Consider the following 25,368-nt stretch of genomic DNA (forward strand, 5'->3'; position numbering starts at 1 on the left):
TACATAGAAACCCAGATTGTACTAGAAGTCTCCTAGCTTGTAATTTTTTTTCAGATCTCAGACATTTACAAAACTACACTCCCAAAACCAGAATAACAAAAAAAACTTGCAATTCATCTTATGGAGGATACTCTCTTTTTGCCTGCACATTTTCTTCTTTTTCCAGGACATCTTCATGCACTAGGAAACACAATGCCCCAAAACAGAAACAGGACACTATTTGTTATTCCACTTCAGAGCAACCTGACCCATGAGCTTTCCTTCTTCCAGACCATCTAAAAACAACATTAAAAAACAACCTTTTAAAGTTAAAGAACAAGGAACTAAAGACCTCAGAATACCTTGCACAGTTTTATCTGAATTCCAAATATGTCTGCTCTTGGGGTTTTTTAAGTCAATACATGTTTTTGCTCCTTTTAGAAAAAAAATGAATGACACTTGGGAGTAAACAGGTTTGCACGCCTTAGAAACTGTCAATCCCTGTGCTTAGCCCTAAAATTACAGTTGAGAACCCCTGCTGGAAAATTGTCTAATTCTTCACCGAAAGGCATGCAATTGACTCTGTGCTATTCAGAGAGAAGGTGTAATTAACCACTACTGTACATTAAATTGGAAACATGATTAGAGAGCTGTTACATGATTCAGTCTCTGTCTTCTCTGCAAGATGCCCTTTTCACTAAGCTTCACTTTAATACTACATTGCCTTTAAAAGAGTCTGAGAAGGCTGGGAACAGAGAATCCCAGCAGATGATGCTTAATCACCACTTCTGCCACTAATAATTAGTGACTGTTAATGTTGCATTTTGCAGATTCCATGCCAAGGTTCCAAAGCTATTAAACTACAATCAAACAGTAAACATACAATGTAGATCAAAAATGTAATCAATGATACTTGGATTGATGCTCTGAATAATTAACCTCTTTTACTGCCCTGGGGATTACACAGACCTGACCCTAGAAGACATTAAAAGAAAGAGAAAACTAAATATTTTTTTAACAGTTCAGCACCGATTTTATAAACCATCAAGCCTCTCCATATTTATGTTAACAGATTTAGAAAATACTGACACAAACACGCATTCTGAAAGGTTGATGCTAAAAAACAAGTTTGTAATCCTCAAAATAAAGACACCTGCATATGTAAAGATACAAGGCAAGTAAAAGTTATTTTCAAATTCAAGGTTTGTGTTCAGGTTAGGATGCGACTCTTTAGGATTACATGACAATGTAATATGAGGCACGTTTCAAGTAGTACTGAAAAAGCACAAACAGGGTAGCAGTCAAGTTTAAATTTAAGAGGCTTGTAATTCCAATCCTATGAACCAAATAATTTTACAAAAATACAATGCTGGAGTGGAGACAGGCTTCTTAAATGTGTTGTATGTAGAAATGTTCATCACTCAAAGTGAAGCAAGTAAATCTCACATCTCCAGACACCACCACTACACTTTTTATTTCCTGAAAGTAACTGCAAAACATGGGATCATCTAATCCATCTAAAAAAATACAGTTTAGTTTGTGGCAACACCGAGTACTTAAAGCATTATACACTTGCAGTAACATTCTGAAGCACATTTTGTGCTTAGGACAACTGCATACACTCAGGAAGCCCAGACAGATTATAACATAAATTCAGAAACTAGAAATTCCTTTGCCTCTTTTAACAGATAATTGTAATCTAGGCTAAGAATATGACTGCAGCTTCACTTCCGCTGGGTTTAAGTGACTGGGGCTGCACAAACCCTACCTCACAGCACTGAAGTTCCACAGAAACAAGCTGCTGTGTTTGTACAACCACATCCTCTTGAAGACATTAAGACAGAGTCCCAGAGAGAACAGCACTGCACCGATGTAGTGAAACCAAGAAAAAACACAAAACAATTACCTGCCCTCACATTTAAAGAAAAGAAAAAATGCAGAACACAAAAGGAGACCACTGAACCTGTTATGTTGTGTTGCTCTTTACAGTTTATTGAAGTGAATGATAAAAAATGTTACTTTCATAGCTTTTCTGAAATAAACCCAAATTGAAAGCAAATACTTATTGGATTATTATTTTTCCTTCTTGTATCTGCTTACTTAATGTCTTTGTTTGGCTGAAGAATGTTTATAATCACTGCTTCAGTATCCAAAGTTACAAAGTTTCATTTTCTGAAAGTAACTGCAAAACAGCTAAAGGTACTGTACAAACCAAGCAAGTGACCAAACCATCCATTCCATCACAAAAAGACACAGATTCCTGGTTGGGGTTACGATAATCTGGAGCACACAGTGGGGCTACACCCTAAGCAGGATGCCAGACCATCACGGGGTGTGCATACACACAAATACAGCTACGGAAAAGAGAAGTGAAATTAAATTTGTTCACTTAAACACTTTTTGTGTGCTTGTAAATTGATGAAAAATGTGACGTTTGCACAAGATCAAGAGATTTGAAAACCGTTATGACTCTTTTAATTGGAATAACAACTTGCAATGTTGGTTACTTGCCATTAACATTTATTTGTATTTCATTTTTAAACTGGAATACATGCACAGTAGCAATAAATCAATAAAACTTCAATGTACATTCTAAACTTTTGACTTATGATAACAATTGGAAAAGAATCTAAAGTTATAGCACCATTGACTCTCACTCACTCAGACAAGAGAAAGACATAGAAAGCAAAGTTGCTTCCACAGGAGATTGTGCTCACTCTAGAAAATTCCGCAGAGGACATGCCATTTTATAAACAACCTGAAGAGTGTTTTAATTTTCTTCTGTAATTTGCCTGGTTGGAATAGTATTGAAAAGATTACTACAGTACTTTATGGACATCCCGTTGAAAGAAAAAAGTTAATAATGGTACAAAAGAGAGCTTAACAACAATAAACTCTATGCCCTCACTCACTAAAAGTACAGTATTTGTTTACACATTCTCTGAGTATTGTTGGGTGTAAGCATTGTTGTATAATTGCCTTTTTTTTATTCGGTCATAGGAATTTTTAGTCAGGCAGAGAGAAAAGAGCACGCATCTACTAATTATACTTATAAATAATTAAGGAAAAAGTTCAAGGTTTATTCCATGCTGAAAAGAGAAGAAAGGAAACACAATGTTTCAGCTGTGGAGCCTTCTTCTTCCACAGCCGAAACGTTGCGTTTCCTTTCTTCTCTTTTCAGCATGGAATAAACCTTGAACTTGTTCCTTTGCAGCCTACGTATGCTGACACAGCTATCTACTTGAACTATAAATAATTAATGTTTCAAGCATACAGCCCCTTTGGGATACAGTCCATTAAAAAGACACAGTTGCCCCTTACCTTGTAGAAATAGTATGCAATGAGTGCATTTGTAGTACGAATAAGAAGACGTTTAATGGAGTCCACTAAATACTGGATTTGGAAATAATGACTTGAGGTGAGCCAAAGATTTGATTTAATCAAGACCCACACTAGGATTTGATTCTTTAGGATTACACCACACTGTGATTGTAGCAACAGCTACTAAGAATAAAAAGATTTTAAATGAAATAAGAATGAAAAGACTTTAAATGAAGTCCATACAATAAAAAAAAATCTTACATGAAGCCAGAAGGAATTGTTTGATATTACTCATGCAAGAAAATGTTCAGAGACCAATGCCAATTAGAAAGAAATGAGACTTAAATGCTTTTGATCCTGACATTTCCACTTCTCTTGACTGTAAAAAGGGAATAATCTGAAATGACCAGCATGAGCCATTCTTACATCTTTGTCACACAACATGTACAGTATCAAAGTACATGAGGCAAGATATAATAAAAAATGTGTAACAGATCGGAGCTCTGTAATGCTACACATGCTGCAAAGTACTCAGTCAATAAAAAGATTATATGACAATAACCGCAAAACCAAAACACTTTTTTCAACAGATAATGTAAATTTTCAATCTTTTTTCAGTGAGAATTATCGCAATTGATAAATAATCAAATTGCAACCATAAGTGATATTAGACTTTACAATTCACGCAGTTCCCATTCAAATCAACACCCAAACATTATTGGGTGGTTTTCAAAATCCATCTGACAGATACCTGTAGAGTAATTCTGCAAGGTAATACACTTCTCTTTTCTGTTCCCTGACAAGTAACAGTAACAGCACCCTTGCTTTAGCACACCTGTATAGAACCTACACAGCGTAAGTACCTGAATTCACAAGCTCAAATAACATCAAATCGTGCCTTTTTTAGAAAGTAATAGGTCAGGTGATTGCTTTTCAAGGCAATGAGATCACAAGGTTAATGTAGTTTTTGTTTTCAGAATAATGTTACAATATTTAAGTCATTGCTTGCTTGAGGATGTCATTCTTTCCTTCAGTTTCTTCTTCGCCAGTGGTCCCCCACACACCTCAGACAGTGAGCACAAGCAACATGTTTAGGTTCCCAAAACTGTATAGTCTAAAATACAAATAATATAAAAAATCTAAAACATACTGTGATCATCTTGTAAACACAATGAAATATTGCTTGCCAATTATTCCCAACTATTCTACAAATTACTTTTCTCATTGTCAACAAGGCTTAAGTAGTAAACACAGCTAACCTATAAAATGTGTCCTAAAAGACATTAAGGCCAACAAACAAAATAATTTCATTACAGTTTGGACTTTTAAAACCATTGACTAGATTTCTGTTTCAAAACCTTTATGAAAAGCTTACTCTGTTTAAAAAGCCACATTTCAAAGACACTAAATATCTTGCTAAAGGGAAATGTATCTTCAGATGGCTTTAATAAAAACAAAACAGAAGGCTATTCACAAGTAATCCAATCCTAGAGGACCATAGGCCATACAGTGCAGGGAATCAACTAAGAAAGAAACGACATAATTTACATACACTGTGCAGTAGGCACATTATTTTCACATGCCTACTGCATTTCTTTTACTATTCAAATCAGTGATTTCCATTTACAATGCACCAACACTTTTTATCTAATGCAAAGGAGTTCATGTTAACAAGTGATATATTATACCATCAGTATAAAAAAGAAAACACATTCCACCCAGTACCCAAAGGCAGTTTATTCTTGGTAATTTGGATTGTGGCACCCCAGAGTCTATCCTGGAAGCACAGGGCACACACTGAGATAGTAACCCAGGACCGGACACCAGTCCATTACAAGGCACATACAGTACATACTCTGAAACCTATGGGAACAATTTAGAAATAATGTCAATGGAATGTGGGACAAAAACAGAGCACCCAAAGAAAATCCATTTAAACAAAGGTAACCCACAACAGAATCGGACCTCATTTTTTTCAGTAAAAAACATTTTTTTGATGAATGCAAAACTAAACCGAATTTTCATTACAAGGTAACATAGTACAGTGTGTCATCTTCTTAACAGAGAAACATCACAATCATCCTGCCGGCTACAAACCTTTGCACAACTTCAGATCCACAATTAGCAGACCCTTCTGGGAGAGGGAGAGACGTTCTTTATTTTTTAATAAATCACATGATATCCAATCAGAATCCAGTATCCTGGCAGGAAAAAGGGTTATGGTAAAGTACCATTCTCCTCTGAGCCCAGCAATCAGCTTTATGGTGAAGAGAGCATTTGGTGCTGCAGAGAATGAGAAAATTCGGAGCTGGAGAAGAGTGAAAGAATGACAGAGATTGAGAGAATGAGAGAACTGGGTTTTTTGTTGTGTAAGCTGGTAAGCAGCTTAGCTACCAAGCAGTGATTAGTCAGGGACTGGAAGGAATCCAATTAACACTCTAAACAAAGAGATAAGCTTTTGTTTCTGTTTTTGGTTTGGTTCTGCACTGCAAATAAAACACAACCCCACACGCCTAGGCTTCCAATGACTACAGTATGTCAGAGCTTGTGTCCTGTGCTAGGTGACTGGCCTTCATGAGCCCTACTGTTGTGACCAACCCTCCAAGACTGTCACACAAGATGGACAATAAGGGCAGTCTGGATATATCTGTGCATGGCAAAAGTGAATCTGGACACAACGAATGACCTACAAAGACATTTTAGCAGGCATAAGCAATATTGCAATGAATTGTGACTCCAAAGAGCCATAGGTTCAGAGAGGAGCTCAAGCAATCCATAGAGCCATTGAAGAGGCTGAAGCTGGCAGAGAGGGCGGAGCCACAGCCAAGGTCCCACCCAGAGCAAGAGAGATGGGATGAGGAATTTCCAGATGAGTGTGAACCAGTGTGGGTGAGTATGAGCCTGAAGGAGGAGCCCAAAATCCTATTATTGCCAGAAAGAAATGAAGCATTCTTCCCTGATCCCGAGAGAGACACAAAGAACAGGAGTTGTAGTACTGCCCATGATCTCCAGGGGAGGAGAGCACTGTACCCCAAGAGCCTCCAGAAAGAGAAGAATGGCTTCCAGTAAAAAGGTGAGGAGGAGGTTTCAATGGTCCTCATGCCAGAGACAGAAGAGGACACTACTACCCCTGCCAAGCCCGGAGTAAAGGAGGAAAAGAGGTCTCTATTGCACCCAGAAAACAAAGTTCAGCTGCTACTTCTGTACACTGATAAGGAGTTGTCACGGCTGCCTGTCTTTCTAGAGGGGAAAGCTCTACAGAATCCTAATTGCCAGAGGAAGCATGACACTGGTGACCTGCAAAGAGAGGATAAACAGTTGCTATTGACCCAAGGGGAGTGCTACTGTGCCTGAAAGTCCTCACTTGTATCTGGATTTAAAAGGAGATCTATTTTCCCTGAGGCACTGTACAATACGCAACATCAATTGCAATCCTATGACACATGGAAGAGTTAAAAGTTTCACAAACATTGATAAGCAAACTAAATAAAGGACAAAATAATCAAACAAAATAAAGGACAAGCGATATACAGAGCTTTGAACAGAAAAAAATCAAGTGAAGCTCTCTCAAAGCACATCACTTCAACATGCCTGGGCCTTCTGTCATGTCATCACTAATAAAAGGTTAAGAGCAAACCCATCTACTGTGCTTTCTATAACGTTGTAACCTTCAAAGGAGAATAAGGCCGTTTCTTATACCTCAGGAGAGCACTATCAGTCACTTTGACTGTGCCTCCAAAAACCACAGGTATTTAATTCAGATTATTTATTGACTTGTTTTAAAAGAGAAAATGTACTGAAAGACAACTGCTCAAATTGATACTGCACAGTACTGATGGATTCTAATGCAGAGTGTGTATGTCCTAACCAGTTGTGACATTAGACCCTGGAATTTTAGTCCCAAGATGTGACAAGAAGTCACAAAACCTCAGCTACTTCTTTCCAATATCCCTCAAGAAAGATCCAGAACATTAGGATCCCAAAAATGTAACTTAACCAAGATGGTCTATGATTTATTATAGTTAATGTGCCATAAATTCCCACAGGTTTATATGCAGGGAGATTTTGTTTTCCTGTCCTCCGTGCCCTCATGTTCTACTGCTGCTGTACAACTGCTACTGTATATAATCCTGTAAATAAAAGATTGATTGATGGATTGAAATTCATAAGACTGAAAAGACAACTTTTAAGACAATAGGACATAAAAATCCTATAGTGTACACCTATGCCTCACACTTTTCTACTATTGTACCCTTCTGCATTTATAGTTATTCCATTTTAAATTCATGTTTTGTTGCATTATTCTTCCAACTCCACTTATCGCCCTTCATTCCCTGCGTTATATAAACTCCCGCCTGGAATTATGTAAACAACTGTACTTTTTATAGCACAATGTAACTTATTACATTTCACAGCTGTATTTTTTTTTCATTCCACAGCCACCCTGCATGATGCTTGTATTGTGACAACAATTACTCTTCTAAGCAAGAAAAGAGTCACACTATCGCATATTGATAGAGTATATCACTGTAACAGACTAAAGTAAAAAAATGCAGAATTTATTTCTTACTGATATTTCTTTCAGTAAAAATTACATTTGCTGAGGTCCTTTGGGCTTTAGAGAACACAAAAGGTCCAAATAGAGTTGAATTATTAAATGGATGAAATATCAAAACTGATGAGCAGACATACTATACTGTAGGAGAAAAAGGTGTGCACCAACCATAGATACTGAAAAAACAGGAGCCAAGAGCTACTTCTTGGATATCTTCCATGGCCCTGAGATGAAGAGTTGAAAAACAGGGGAAATGGGTAGCTTACTAGCTTATAGTAAAGTACACTTGTCTTCCGCTCCTGTTGACATTGACAAAAACACTAAACCACAGACGTTCCAGTAAATACAAGTTACTGTAAATAATGAGTATTGATTACATAAGCACTTTGAAAGCATACTCGCCATTCTAAAGAAGCTCAATATTCCATGCACAAAACAAACCTTAACACTACAAAGGGTTATTTAAATCAAATTAAAACATAGTGCCTGGATGGTATAATAGCCTTTCCGCATCTGTTTAAGAGACTCCTAAGCTTAGGATGAAGTTTTCTTCTATTCCTGGGGACTCCCTGGACAATCTCTGAGGACTCACAACAGCAGCCAGATCCCAGAATAAAAATTCAATACACTACTGAAAAGAATAAATAGTATAGAACTTCAGAATAATAGGTATTTCAAAAAAGCTTCAAATCTACTGCAGCACTAATGTGATGGAACAAAAGATATCGCCTGGACACCCCCTTCGCAAAACAGAGGGACTGGCAATATAGAGGAACACCGGCACCTGTTTCAGTTCATTGTTTCAGCTGAATCGAACATATATGCCACACCTTTATATAATAAATAAACCAAATCCTTTACAGAAAATATTTTCTTTCCACACCTGTGCTTATCTTCCAGATATCTGACAAAAACACTGAAGCTGTAAAACAAAAAAACATATTTCAAATATTTATATTTGAGATATATATATAAAAAAATTATGGAAAAATCTCAAAGCTGAAAGTACATGGAACCTAATAATGTAATTTAAAAAAAATGTAATAGTCTAATACAATATCCAAATTTCACCAACTGATCTGTTAACCAAATGAATTGAAGTATACCTGGTCTTAAACCAAAGCTGTATTTGGTGTGCAAGTGCAACATGCAAGAGTAAGATAAGAAAACAAAAAAATGAACAAACTGCTGTAACAAAAACTCTATATTTACAACCAAAACATAAATATGTTTTCATACCTTAACAGTTTGTTAGACAATATTCTGTACTTTTTGTCAGTGAAGAAGAATAAATCAATGATCATTTTGTGATACCGCACCTCTCTATTTCATTAAATACTCTGACATCAATCCACTGCAAAGTATTGAATATTATAAAATCATAAACTACACATTTAAAATATGTTCTAATTAAGTCATACATTACAGTACATAACTTACAGTGCTTTAAGATTTGTCAGGCTGCTTACAGAGATGCATATATACAGTTTCTCTCCACAATGATCTGGAACTTGTGACATGTTTAATAATAAGCAAAGTGATAGGGTGGGTTTTTTATAGTATATTACAGAATGTATCAAGTGACTTTATAGTTAGCATTAAAAAAAAATAAAACATTAAAACATAAGTAGATGCTCCAGTAAATTATTAAATTAGTTGTCTTGATTAAATAAAGCCTTGTATACTTATTTCTGCATCACAGGGCCTTAACCAAGCAGCATTACATGAAAAAACATTCCTTGTGATATTATATAAACTTTGAACAAAACATTGGATGAAAAACCATGTTTCTGACCAGTGATGAGAGTTTGATTTCAGCACCATCAATAACAAGACTGAAGTCACTAACTTCATAAAATCTGTGTTGCTAACCTATCAGCACAGGTCAGTCTTATCACAGTTTACTTTAAGAAAGTCCTACTGGATCAATATATAATAACAGATTTGCAAGATGAAAATAAACAGCGGTAGTTTCTATTCTAGTCTGCAAGTAATCTGAGCATCATCTCTCTACAAAGTCCCTCAGTCAGCTAGTGACTTTCAAGCCAAGATTCATCCATAAAGGCCAAGAAACTCACGGATAAAGTTGCATAAAGGCACAGATAAGGAGGAGGGTATAAAACTACTTCATAGACATTATTATCTCTTTAACCATGGTGACGTAGATCGTTAAGAAATGGAAGACACCCACGTGCTGCCTTGGACACTGCTGAGGTAGGAGAAAACTACTTAGGGATGCCATCATGAGGGCAACAGGAACTTCACAGTTCAGTGGACACATACAACAAACGTAATTGCAAAACTGGCTTAAGGTTTTGCGGTTAGAAAAGAGACAATCTGCAACATTTTGGTCTCAATGCAAAATGTTATATTTGACAAAAACCCAACATAGTGCATAACTCAGTCAACACCATTCCTACTGTCAAGAATTTTGGCAGTATTATGTTATAGTTCTGCTTCTTATCAGCAGGGACTCGCATGTTTGTCAAGACTTAAGGATAGCAAAGTACTCGCAAAGGTTGATAGAAAGGTCTGCTTCAGACCTAAAACAGGGACAAAAAAACACCTTTGAGCAAGACAATGATCCAAAGCACAATGCTAACGCTACATTGGAGGGGCTTACATACAGTATAAGAAAGAGAATGTCCTTGAGTGCTCCAGTCAAGGACTTGAAAGCTGCTGTCCATAATTGATCCCCAAGCAAAAAGAGAGCCTGAGCCAAGTAGTATTCTGCCAAGTAGAATAGGCAAACCATGCACCAAGCCAGTGTGCAAAGTTGGTAAACAGGTTTGGAGTAATTTCACAAAAGACTTTTGGCTGTAATGCCGGCAAATGTCTGAATATTTCAGATGTTTCTCTTTAGTTTTTGTTGACATTTACTGTAACGTAACTTACACTTTGAAGTCTTCAGTTTGAGCATTCAGGTTTTGAATAAAATATTAAGTACTGTAAGTATCATTTTGTAATTCCACAAAACAGGACAGCAAAGGAAAGGTCTGAATAGTTTCGCAAGGCACTGCAGATATACTTCTCTAATGTTACTACGCTAGATGTTCGAGGATCAAAATACACGAAACAACTACTGTGTGGTCAAAATGTATCTATTTTTATTCTTGGCCTTGTGCTCATAGGGCTACAATTCATTCCACTGTATAACTGGAGAAAGGTCTAAGGCAGATCACATTCAGTTTCAAACGTCTATATTACTATATTTCACGAACAAACACTGGAATACTCTCCATGAGAGAAAATATTCTAGCAGCTAGCTAGCAACAAAATGATCTCAAATAAATACTGTAAGGCACAACTACAGTAAGAGTTAACAATGATTGTTTCTAATTTATTGAAGGCCATGATGGGTCAATCTAATCATAAAATCTAGATGGACCTTGAGCTGAAAGAATACACAATCTACAACAATAGAGTGCAATACCTTCAGTTTATATGAAAATATAAAAATAAGAGGGAGCTTGAAAATACAGTAAAATTTCAGGCAAAATGTCACAATTAGAGTACCCATTGACTGGAAGATGTAATGGGTCAAACAGTATCACATAAGGTTGTTAATCACATTAGCCCAGTCAGGATATGGTAACTGATGAATGGTTTCACACAAAAATTGAATTTCCTGAATTTTATTTATTTAATCTGGAGCACTATATGTTTAGCCTTTTACTGGGAAATTTCAAAACTTCTAAATTAAGGGAAAGTATTATTACTGACAAAGAACCATATTAGTCTCTGTTACTGTAATTAAATTGCTGCAGTTTTAATATTTAGCGCTTATCTATTTCACAGCTAGAGCAGTGAATGATGTGACCCTACAAATGTAATTCGCAAGCCACTTATAATAGGCCTTGGCTAAGCCACAGAGCTTTCAAAACCATTGACCTTGGTGGAGATGGATGCCGAATGAAAAGACATAGAACATACAGCACAGTACAAAAGATTTATGCTACCTGCACTGCACAATACTTTTGTTTCACAGTCCACAGCAAAACCTAGAAAACCTGTGTTTTTAAATTCTGAGTAAATCAAGTCACAAATACAGAACCCTTCAAAACACTTAAACCACTAAATGTCAGACATAATTTAGTAATTTTGTCATAGTAAATAATGATGGGAAAAGAAGACCTTGAAATACCTCCCTGTACAATAATCTGAAGGACTTTAAATTAGATTAGTATGAATGCTTAAGACTGGAGTAGTCTCCAGACTACCAGACTACTACTAACAGGTAGTCCACAGAAGACAGATCTTGCAGTCCAACTATACAGCATTTGTACACTAAGTTTTCTAACTTGCTGATCACTATGCAGTTTGATTACAGTCAGTAATCTCCACGAAGGACAAATTTACGGCTTGAAACTATTAAGGCTCCACTAGCACCTCTGTCACTTTCTACTGTACTGTAAACTTCCACTCAGCTCAAAAAACTGTTAGGCCACAATGCCAAAACAGAAGTGCCCTTCTTCTGTACTTTCAAGAACAAAAGGGTGTGATTTTGAATTTCACTACAGATATGAACAGCTAACGCCCATGACAGCAGGGTAGTTAAAAACGAACCAATGCATACCATTGACACTGCTGAATTTCTCTCCAGTTCAGCCAAAACCTGAATAAAAGAGTTCCATGATTTGGCGTCATGAAAGTACCCTGTTCAATCTGCAGGATTATATTTAAAGTAACTGTTTAGTTATAATGCCTAGTTGCATAAGAAGATGCAAGGCTGCATGGAAACAGCCAAGAACCAAATCCGAGTAAATCTTATTTGACCATTTCCCTTAATTATGAGTTCAAAACAAACTGACATTTAGAATTGGATGTATTAAGCCACAAATTAAACTGAGGCCAGGTGGTAATGTTTCTCATTCAAAGAGACCTATTCTTCCTTGAAAAGATGTATATAAAAAATATTTGGTTCTAGATGTCAGGACACAGAACAGGTGCCAAGTAACACACCTAGCTGAAATTTACAAACAAAATATTGATTCACAAAGTTATTTTAGGCTATATACTTTCCATATACTGTACAGTAGTTCTTTCAGTTAACGTACTGGTAGTTTACATGAACACTGGGATAAGAACATGTATCGTATAAGGTAAAATGAGTGAAGTGGCTTCCAAACACATAACTTCAATGCCCATTCACGAGTCAGAAGAAAACTTTCGTGGAAAATAAACTTTCTCTAGCAACAAACACAATGCTGTACACCTCAATCAACAATTTGCAGTAACTATCTTTTTGAAAACAACAAAGCTAAATCCATCCATTTATTTCCTAACTGCTTTATCCAGATGCGGGGCAGCTGTATCATATCCCAGCAGGCAATAGGCGCAAGGCAGGCTACACCCTGGATAGGATGCCAAGCCATTGAAGAGCACACACAGACACAGACAGACTCACACCAGGGCCAATATTCCAAGAAGCCAATTCAACTGTCATTTGTTTTTGGACTGTGGGAGGCAACCAAAGCACCTGAAGGAAACCCACATGAACATGGGGAGAGCTTACAAACTTTAAGCAGAGAGCACCCCAGGTCCAAAATTGAAGCCAGAGCACCAGCACTGCAAGCTCTTTTAATTTATTTGAAAAAGTTCCAAAGTTTCCAGCACTGGAAACTAATATGTGTTGATGACTAGTGGCCATACGGCACAAGTACTTGTGCAGTTCTCTCTGCAATCTAAAATAAAAGCAAACATTTTCATTACTATAAAATGAGTGGCACTTCTCTGTAATATTTTTCATACACACAGGATAAAATCACCCAAAGAGGCTTTACTGCAACCCTGAGAAAACCCTGAACCCTGAAAACCCAATAATATAAGGAATTTCAGCACTCTACCACATACCCGCCAGGAGTTATGCATTGTTTTCCTTTCCCACTGCCAGGGGCCACTGTGAGCTGCTGTGCAAGTTTCATCTCAGAAGGCCATCCAGTATAAATATTATCAGCAAATAAACTCTGTGTACATATTTAAGGATTGGATGTAGAGCTACAATGAGATTTGCAGGTGTGAAAACAGGTAAAACCTCCTACTCACTAACACAAAAACTAACACAACTGAAGTAGATTTATTACATTTAATTATATACTTCAATGTTTTCTTCTTTTTTTTTTTACTGGATAAACATGTTCAGTAACATCTACAGTATGGTGTCATAAAACTGTTATTCACACAGCCAGCCTTTTAGAAATTCAATATTACTCTTAGATAAGGCTAAGTGTTTCACCAAACAAGATATGTTGGTACAATGACTATGAATATTTTAACGAACGCTAAATGTACATTTTCATCAATTTAACTGAAAAGCTCAGAAAAATGATCAAAGATTCAGGGATTCATTTCTAAAGGCTCTGAGATCATCTTTACAGATGATAAAATGTATACATTTAGTTAACTGAAACAGTACTTCATAAATTGATGTCTGATACCATGTAGGGATTAGAAATGAAAAATAAAATCTGAATTAGCACATTGTTCTTAAATCTTCAGGGTCATTGCCATAGAGGATTTCATCGAGTTTTAGTATAATGCATTATAAAAAATGAAACTTTGACTGTGAACGTTGTGTAAAAACACTCCTTATTAGAATGATGATGTTATCTTTTCATTATTTATTCAAGTACTAGCAGAATGCAGAAGGAACTACTCTTGTGTACTAGTTCGAACTGTGAACACTGCTACTGTCAGATATGCTATTTCAGCGACTTCCTCTTATGTAAATGAGGTGTTCTACTTTCATTTTCATACTACTAATACTACTGCCTCAGTCTCTTCGTTTACCCTTCAGTTCTTCAGCAAACACCTTTACTAAGACTTAAATAAGTCTTTACTAATGAAAACAAGCCAGGTTGTTAGGTTATTTGCAACTTCTTTATAAGGACATTTGTAGTGTTTAACCCAAAAATATTCTAATACGGTCAGAGCAGTAGAAAAAAGTGCGATTAAAGATTTGCTAACAAACAAGAATCCCCAATCCACTGCACTACCTTTCTTAAATCCTACTTTATTTTTTATATTCTTTTATTATAATAATAAAGTGGTGGTTTGGTCCAGTGTTCTGCAATGAGTCAAAAAGTAACATATCTTTGAATGGTTCTCTCCAGACTGGGAACAAATTATATATTTCTCATATATGCTCTAACTTTGTCTATGCAGCATGCAGAAATATTACAAGGAAACTGACTAAAGATCTTTGGCGTTTTTGTATTAACTACAACTAAACTTTTTACTTTGCTCAACTTAGTAAATATACTCAACAGGTGCAGAAGTTTATTCAAATAAAGAGAAAAATGGTTTTGTGCATACAGCATACTTTTAAAAAGTAAAATAATGTATTTATTTTAACTAGGTATAACTCTCATCCTAATAATAATGTTTAAAATGTGAAATATCTGCTGTACCTGGAATACACACTTTCAGCTGAAAATGAATTGAATATTAAGGATGGTACAAATTTTGTTGAAAATTAAATCCCATACGATGTTGGGCTGCAGTAAATAATTGTATTTACTCAATCAGAACCATAGAGCTAATATAAAAACAAAAAGTTCAAATAAGGAGGATGTATACAGTATAACAGCTCTTCTTTACATTACTTACACATTTATTTTATTTGTATTTTATTCAAAACCTAAATGCTCAAACTGAAAACCTTTTAGGGAAACAAGTAACAATAAATGTCAGTTAAAAACTATATAGAAATAACAGTGAAATTTGTGGATTGCTTAAATGTTCTAACCTGTGAATTCAATATTTGGTAGAAGTTCCTTTGGCAGCAATTATAGACTCTTCTGGGTACTGGCTTACTACAAATTTTGCCCTTTATTCTTAAGCTCTCTCAAGTAGCATGGGGATCATTTATGTACAGCAGTTTTCAGGTCTTTTCCTCAGTGGGAAATCGATAGGATTCAAGTCAGAACATTGACTGGGCAACTCAAAGACATTTACTTTGCTTCGGTGTTTATGTTGCGTTAAAACTGTACAATACACTAATTAGGCCTCATTTTGAATACCGTGTACAATTTTAGCCATCACATTAAAAAAAGATATTGAACCGCTGGAATCAGTCCAGAGAAGAGCAACCAGCTGCATTCTGGGACTTAAAGTAACATCCTACACTGACAGCCTCAAAGAACTTAATGATCTTTTTTAGTATTGAACGGTGAAGACTACAAGTGGACTTAATAGAAGTATTAAAAATCCTCAGGATCAGCAGACTTCTACAAAATGAACAGTGAAACACAAACTGGAGGATACAAGTGTTACAACTGCGAGCCTTAAAGCAACAGGGCCTGACTATTTTTGCAAAGCCCTGTATTGATGTAGTTCTTTCTTCACTGTCGAAATGGAGCTCTACTTTTCAAATAAAAACAAAAGAATACCTCACAAACATTACAAATTTCAGTTCTACATTTTGTAATGTAACAACTGTGAACTGAGTTTTCTTTGAATGCTGTACCACAAACATGACTGTGAGGATAATAAGTAAAATAAGATGTCACGTTTGTTACATATAAGATGTCAAAGATATGTTAAAAATGACAGTACACTGGTGGATCAAGATTTACATTCACTGACAAGTAATTGGTTATTATTTTTTTATATGGTACATTGTTTCATCTAAAATACACAAACTACTTTCGTGGATTCATTCCCTTCTTAAAACTAATACTTTAATGACAGTTTCTTGACAATCTTCTTTCTTGCTCTTTGGACTCTGAAAAATTCAATTTCTGCATGTTTTCTCACACTTCTGAAAACAAATGTCAGGACTGAATCTCTGAACACTAAAAAAGGACACTGAAATGCGAACCAACAGCCATTTAAGAACAACATTGCACAGTGGTACAGAAAATGCATTAGAAATAATGTATATTACCCTAAACTTCCTTTCAAAAAAGAAAATGAAAACATTCTGGCAGGAAGCTACAGAGATATTGGAGGTTTCACATTTTCAGAGAATTGCTGGGGAACATGGCACAAACCATGAAGGGATATGTAACCCAAATGCTTTTAAATGCAGAATATGAGTTAAGTGACTGGAAGCACTACAACTTAATAAGAATATTTATTCATCACAGTGTTTGCGAGACCATGCAAAAGCAGAGCTAACACCTGCGACTTGAAAGATAAGGACAGCTGGAAAAAAGGGAAAAAGAAAATGCCATATACAGGAGTTAGTAATTAGAATTCAAGCCTATATTAATTAATCTGATTGGTTTCCCATGTGCCCACACTCTTGCATATCTGAAAATGTGCACTGGGCTTTAGAGGGTAAAAAATGAAGTTGATACATATTTACCCATTATTGTAGAGATAATATGAAAGTTGCCATCACAATTCAGAGCGGATGAGATTCATCAAGTTGGAGAGGTGATTACAATTAAAAGAGATATTGAACGATAAGAGTTAGGATTTAAGCAGTGCATCCCTGCATTACAAAAAAATATATTTGTGCTCTGATATCAGTTCAGAGAAGAGCAACCAGACACTTTTCTGGGGTCAAAAAGTATGTCTTACACTGACAGGCTAAAACAACTTAATCTGTTTTAGTCTTCAACAGAGAAAACTATAAGGGGACCTGATTCAAATATTCAAAGTGTTCCAAAGTACTGACAAAGTCAGCCCAATGGACTGCTTCAGAATCAACAGTGAGACACAAACCAAAGGACATACTGTACTGTATGTTCAAACTTTGAGGAAGTGCATTAAAACCAACTGAGAGCAAAAGGCAGTTTTTATACAAAGTGTTGTGGTTGATTGGAACGAGTTACCCAGGCATGTTGTACCTTGGCTTCTTTTAAGAAATGACAGAATGAGACGTTGAATCATTAAGTAACTCGCAACCAAAATAACTAGGTGGGCACAGCCAATTCCTTTTCTACTGATAATAATACTCCTGAAGTATTACTGAGTCCTAATTTATATATATATATCTCTTCCTAATTTATATAAATGATCTAGATTATGGTATAGTTGTTAAGTTAGTTAAAGTTGTAGCCAGTTATGTACAAGTTAATTGAAAAAAATAATAATTGGTAATAAAAAAATGTTTTATTTAAGTGGTGTTCACTTAAATATCAAGGCAGATTTCTTACATAAATACTTTTTTACTGGATTTTTAAATAGGCCTATATGGTAAAACAAATGAGACTTATTTTACCAGAAACCTTCTATTCTCTAGTATTATACAGTATATACTTCTATTCTTCTAAGATATACACTGAAATAATATTGGTCTGCTTCCACATATACCAGATTAGGTTCATTCCAATCCGACTCATAGAATGCTACCTACTGTACATTCTCTGACAAATGCAGAAAAGTACTGTTATTACAACAGAATTAGAAATCTAAATTCCTGAAGTTCAAAGCAACAAATAAATATTCGAACAACTAATTAGACAGCTATTTTTGTAAGCTTATAAGGTTTTATAAACATACAATTCTGTATATATCCATTTTGTAAAACAGTTAATGAAGATGGAAACACATATTATAGATCTTATAAGATTTTAAAAGATCATTTACTGTACATGGTAAATCGGAAATTCATCCTCGGATTATTTCTGTTTTGTTATGTTTTATGCTTTTTTTATGCTAGAGCTAACACAGGATTATTCTAGTATCAGTAAAAAAAAAACAATTATTTTAGTGCATTTTTTACAGACAAGACCGAGTACAGTATAATAATTCCTAAATTGGTAGCAGCCAGAATGTGAGTAACAGGAAATTACATTTTTTATAACTGTTGGATGACCATCCAAAACAATTGAATAATACTGTATGTGGCAATTTAAGACAGTGCCGTGCACCACAAGCGTCATGTCTCTCAGGTGACTGGTCCCATTATGATTTTTTGTTAAGTTTCTAAAAGTGTTTGTGTAGGACTTTAAACTTGTCTGAATCCGCATATAAATCTTGTTTCTTTTAAATGTTGCTTGGACTATTTTAATAGGAACATCTGCCTTCAGAAAGGTTTTGGTTTAAAGCATTTATTTGAGCCTTCTTGCGGAAGAGTAGACTGTTACTGAGAGGCCATTTTTCACACCCCCGTGAGGCTTACAAGCCCACATTATATCTGCCAGTAAGATCTGCGCTCTAAAGAGTATCTTTTATCTTAAATAAACCTTCATAAATCTCCTAAGTGTGAGATAAGTATATGATCTTGGAACGTAATATGTTACACGAGATCCACAATGTTTGTGATCTGCAAAATACACAAAACAATCAACATACAGCTGGTACAACACCTTTTTACATTATCTGCTTCTTGTGAAGAAAGTGAAAATCACGTAAATCCTTTCAATGCTTTCTGTAGAGCTCAACCTCTAATTCAGGAATAGTAATTGAGTGCATGCAACTACTGTACTTTCTTTCAACATCCATCCAATCATTATTTTTCACAACACATCTCTCAAAGCAGTGCAGAAAACTGGCTTTTGAAATTGCTATGCACCTACTGTACAAGGAAGTGATTATAAATAAGATGGCGCAAGTATATAAATCAATAGTACTGTGTGTATTTTTATTTGAAATTGAAAAACCTTTGACTTGTTATTTTACTTGTTTTCATTTGTTTTTGTTCACAAGATGTTAATAAGAAAACAAGGGCATTTTTTTAAAGTCTCAAACCACTCTGAAAATTAGTATACAGTACATTCACTTTCTAAATATAAGTTACATCTTTTAACATACTTTATTACTTTACTGAACAATACAAATGTCCTAATAGCTGTTTTTCCCAGAATGTGTATTGTTAAAATATAACGTTTCGGACGAAATGTTGCGTTTTCTTTCTTCTCTTTTCAGCATGGAATAAACTTATTACTTGTTCCTTTGCAGCCTACGCATGCTGACGCAGCTACCCACCTGAACTACTACTTGTTAAATATACTGACTATTGTAAGTTTAATCATTGAATAACAAACCATTAAAATACAGCTTTCAAATGCTGATTCAATTACCCCACTGAAGGTTTCTCTTCTCAGTCCAAATAGTAATAGCTTGAAAAACACACCCTTTCTGTACAGGGAGGAAAACTAGAAAACAGTCAATTTTACCCAAGATTGTCTGAATAACTGAAATAAAAAGAAAAAATCCTTTTTTATATCTCTTCTTCTATACTGTATACAGGGGTCTGTTAGATCCAGACCATCTGAAATATATTTTTTTTTTTTCATGGAGAAGCCTCCTATATCATACTATCTGCAGTTATAATAACCTAGAAGGACATGGAAAAACTGGCAATTAATAAAATGCAAAAAATACTCCCTGATCCTGTTACTTGGTTTAATAAAATTTAGTCAGAATTATTTTCCAGCAGGCCATGTACTGTATATAATGAACACTGTACAAGCAAAACACAAATGACAAACAATGGTGTTCTTTTGAATTCAGACAGTTTTAATTACAGTAAAATCTAGATTTATGACGCTCATAAATCCTTAAGATGTCATCCTTTCAATTACCGTTTAACTGTCTTTACAATTATTTAAAAGCTAGAAAGTGTGTGAAATCATGAAAACATCTGGTATTAACAGGAGCCAAGATAACCCCGTGTGCAGTAAATAAGATTAGACTACACTGAACTCCCAATGTGCCCCTGGGTGGGTGGGCTGCAGTCAGACATGCATTTAAACTTTCACCTCAGCCCCCACATTGCTTATAATCAGGCAAATAGCCCAGTGAAAGGGATTCAGGAAGACATACTTTAAATTAAATAAAAGAGACAGAATATGCCTTTCATCATTACATCAAAACAACAGCCATCTGCCAATAAAGATGTAAATTATTGGACCAACACATGGAATCACCGCCTACAAAACATACTCCTTAAACTTTGCTAAGGCTGTAGACAGTGCCAGTTGTAATTGTGGAACACTTTTTATAAAATACCCCAATGTAAAGTGATGATTATTTCTCTAGCATGATACATAATATTATCTTACAGTATTAACTGCATGAAAAAATAACTTGTTTTCTTTTGACAGCTGATGACTCAATGTAATTTTGCAAGTTGTAACAGTATTGCTGTAAGAAAATAATGCAACATTTCCTGATTTACAGTCACAAAATTGTGAATACTGACCATTTCCTCTCACAGAAGCACACTAAAATCATTTTTATGGCCCCTCAATTTAATAGACTACAAAGCAACATTCCAGAAAAATACAATCATTTAATCTAGAGATCTGACATCTGAGCCCATCTGTTGTACAAGGTTCATCTGGCACTTAGCTTGCTTAAAAGGTGAATTCCAGCAATCTTTTCCACAGCATTTCTGATGCTGACTATAGATCAACAAGAACTATCACATCCTTCATTCTCCAAATTGCCACACTTGATACACAACTTTGGCTGTTTATTACATTTCAGTGAGTCAAAGAGAAGCCCTGTGAAAAGACTGTCTAATTGATTATGTATTGCTTACTATACAGCCTATGTATATTTACAGTATATGATCTACTAAGACTACATATGTACAGTACCACAATATTCATACATGTCCATATTTAGTGCACTGAAATAAAATCAATTAGCATCATAATGCAGGTTATCATTATCATCAATAAGCAACAAAATGGCTAAAATAAAAGTATGGGTTTGCATTACACCTTAATTTCAGAAAACAAAACACAGTACTCAATGAAAATAAGTGACACAGTGCATCATGCCATGATCCACATTATGTCCCCCTTCCAGCCTGCTAAGCATTGCTTCATAGAGCCCATTTTGAGCACGAGTGTTGTGCATCGTTTGGGGCAAACATTAAAGGGGTCATCACACTGGGTTCATTTGATTTAGCACCGGCAGTGACAATGATAACTGCAGTTCAGAAAATAGCAAAAAGTAGAAATCTATCTAAAGTACATGTCATGTAACACTGAATGCTACAGTACATATCCACTGGACAATAGTCTTTTTTTTCTCATGGTGATTTCAGAAGCTACAAACATTTAATGAAGAAATAAAATGGCAAATATTTCCTCCGCTTTTTTCAGTAATTTCTACTGGGCATTAAAGAGAACACCAGCCTTCAGGCTGCAATTGATTCAACATTAGCCCAGGTTTTGGAAAATATTATTGCTACAGATATTTTTTTACTGTTCTGTAGTGATACACATCAGTAAGCACATAGAGGAGAGCCGGCCTTTGTGGCACATCAAGCTCATCCAATTCCATTTCTTTTTAGTCCCACTGGCGGTACTGCCTGTACTAGAAACATCCGTATGCCCTCCCACCCAAGTATGAATCCGTTTGACACCCCTCTCTGAAAAGTAACATTTTACAACCAACCATAATCTGTCTTTGGGAGACAGAAAGAAATTAGGTTACCTAGCAAAAAGAGAAGTGAATACGGGCAGAGAAAACTCAAAATTAACAGGTGTACCAGCTCAGAACCAAACATAAGGGCTCTGAAGCTGTACTGCTAACCCCTGCAACCCCACGCACCCCAGTGAGCTAAGAATGCTGTAGCCTATTTCCTATACAGCGATGTGATAATGATTTTACACAACTGCTGAAAAATCTTCACTCTTTCCATTTAAAAACAAAGAACAGAAAATGCTGGAATAGCACAGACCCGATGTTGTTGATATTAACCGATTCTAATTGAGTCTAGAGTACACTAAACAGCAGTCATGCTGATGTACATGAAACATCTGTTTTCATTTAAAAAAATCAATACAAGCCATGAGGAAAAATTGTATCTTTACATTTACATTTTTGCTTTACACCAAATGTCAGTTCAAAGTGCAAGCTCACATTAAGTGAATCAATCACTTCATATTTCACTAGAGCAAAAACCACTATCCATTCAATATATTTAAAGGACAACAGTATGCACTTAATAAGGTGACATTTATTCACCCTTGCACATTTTTTTAACTCTAAGAAGTCTCTTCTTTTTTTTGTCTTGGATCCATCTGCTCTATTTCAAGACCCTTTTTAAATGAAAATCATTTGATATTATTTTCTTATGTTTCTTGAAATTCTTTAAAAGTTATTTTGTTTAAAAAAAACTTGAATAGTTGGCAGCCCTCAAAGCCAAAGTAGGGAAGCATCTTCTTTTCAGTCTCGACAAAAGCAGGCCAATCCTTTGAACTCACCCTCATTTGGGATTTCTTGCTCTTCCCACACAGGCCATTTTTACACTTTTGTTCAAAAGCATGTTTACTTTAGTCCATAAAAAATGTAGACTTGTTCTTTATATGGCTATTGCAAAGCCTAATTAAGATTTATTTTATTAGAAGTATTTGCAACACTGAACACAAACGTGTTCTTATAAGCATTACAACGGCCTGGTCACTTTAACCTCTCCGTGTCTACAAAAATACAGGTTTATGCAACATGAAAAAAAAAGGATTTTGCCAGAATCATTTCACTTATTAAGGCTAATCAGGAACTCATGAAAACCGTCGTTTACAGTGTGCAAGTATGAGAACTTTTTTTTTTATTGTGGTACCTGCAAAAAAACTGCGTGCAATACGACAGCATGTATGGCATCATTAATGACACCATCCTACACAGCCAAATTTTGAACTGGTAACTCAAGGTTAGAAGCAGAATCAGATGCACGCGAGGCTTTTCACAAATACAGATACTGTATACTGTATTTTTTGATAAAATGTCAGCCACAGACGATGTGTATATCCTGTATTTTAATATAAGTAATCCAAGTCTAGATTTAAAGTTTACTTTACACAACGCTGGTACACAAAATAGGAGGAACAGATTTTTGTATGTGATTAAACAAGGATGGCTCTGCTTAAATTCCAGAAGAATGTCCGCTTCAGGCGACATTGTCGACTTTGCGGTGTAACGTAGCACGATAAGAGTGCTGCACACTAAACTGCACAAGACCATTTCGCCTGGCGTAGGAAAATGTTTCACAACCACAAGGTATCAAGCATTTACCAAACGCCACCTAATTCTTTAAGATAAACAATGCTGTCTTTAGTCAGTAGGATAGCATGGTGTGGGGGGTGGGGGGTCTAGACACCCAGACATTAATCAGAAAACAATGACATGACCGTATATCTACTGACCTCCCCTGATCTAGTCGTCTTACCTTAATGATGCTACTCCTCCGGGGTATCCCGGGTTTACAGTCCAGCCCGACAGCGGTGTTGTTCGCGGGGTCCACCCCCGGGCTTCCAGGTGGTGCTGGAGATCCCGAACCGAGTACGTCTCCTACCCCACAGTCCCCGTTTGAAACAGAGTCTCCACGCTGGGTTTCCCCGTGAGCTTCATCGACGGGTTTGTCCGGTTTCTTTCCCGTGATGAGTGAAGAAGACACTCCGCCGTTCTCCTTTCCAAACTCCGCCATAAGAACACAGGCTGGTCTTGATAGTCCGGGTATGGTGATCTCGGTATTGTGGATTGTTGTATATGCCTTTGATAAATAATATGCCAGTGAAATGTTCACATACAGTACGGCTCTTCGGCGATGACAGACTCTGCAAATATATTTATTAGCAAAGCTATAAGGTTTATTTTTTCTTTATCAGTGGTAATTCCATTGGAAAGAGGTTCATTTTAGTCCGGCGACAAAAATTGTCATTGTGACACGGATGTCTAATCTTAATTATTCCAAATAGCTGCTGCTGGCTTTCTGTTGGTGATCCTCCTTCTTAAAGACCTCTTGGTGAATATATTTCAGTACGTTTGTATTTCCACTCAAGATTACGTTAAAGAGAAGGAAAAAAAACAAAAAGAAAAAATTAAACTGTTTAACGAAACGAGCCGAAATGGGGAAGCCGTTTCATAATATTTACCTGCAGGAAAAGTCACTAGACTGATATGTGTTACACACAGCCTTGGTCTATATTTGTTCATCTGATTTTATTACATTACTTTACGCGATCTGTTACAAAATCGTATACTGCGATTTAAAAGCCTAACCAAATTTTCTCAATCAGAATATATGCATTAAGATACCTTGCTTCCTCGCTCCATCTGCTTTATCGTGACTTTTTAAATGCGTATAGTCTTACAGTTTCCAGTAAGCAGAAATAATATGCAGTTCTGGTTTTGTTTGTTAAAGAAAATACGAAAAGCTGTTAAAAAAAACCTTACTCTTATCAGCGTGAGAATGACTTACTCTGACACTGTACAATTAAAACAGCAACACGTAACACATCCTCAATCGACCCATTAAATGAAATTAATGTTTTCCTCTCGGAGACTAGTATAGGTGAACAAAAGCCTAAGGTGTGATGCCTATTCCTGGCTCGGTGGCAGTGCTCCACCATCCAAATTCTCTTCACTGACACTCAGCCCAGCTGGCAGAGAGAATTCGCTTCCTCAAATCGACCCTTGTCGCTTCTGTCACTAACCACAGCAAGCTGTCAGTCAAACACTATTGCAGCTTCCTATTGGGTAATACTAAATCGCACTCCGCCCCAAGAGCTGCAGGAAGTCCTCTCAATGCTGGAGCCTTTCACTGTATTTGTTGATGCTGATAAAGGCCCACCTATGATAGTAAATTATCTGTCAATCAT

At 36.0% G+C, this 25,368-nt stretch overlaps 1 protein-coding gene across 1 annotated transcript in view; it reads right to left on the reverse strand.

The window, feature by feature from the left end:
* plcl2 (phospholipase C like 2) overlaps positions 1–25,138 on the reverse strand; it is a 109,998-nt gene extending 84,860 nt beyond the window's left edge. Inside the window, exon 1 of the mRNA XM_088929430.1 lies at positions 23,937–25,138. Within this exon, the coding sequence (XP_088785556.1) occupies positions 23,937–24,194 (258 nt within the window). The 5' untranslated portion in view covers positions 24,195–25,138. The remainder of the gene's footprint in view (positions 1–23,936) is intronic.
* Positions 25,139–25,368: the final 230 nt, after the last annotated feature.

This window comes from Atractosteus spatula, chromosome 12 (genome assembly GCF_055471065.1).
Source record: "Atractosteus spatula isolate fAtrSpa1 chromosome 12, fAtrSpa1.hap1, whole genome shotgun sequence".
Taxonomy (NCBI): Eukaryota; Metazoa; Chordata; class Actinopteri; order Semionotiformes; family Lepisosteidae; genus Atractosteus; species Atractosteus spatula.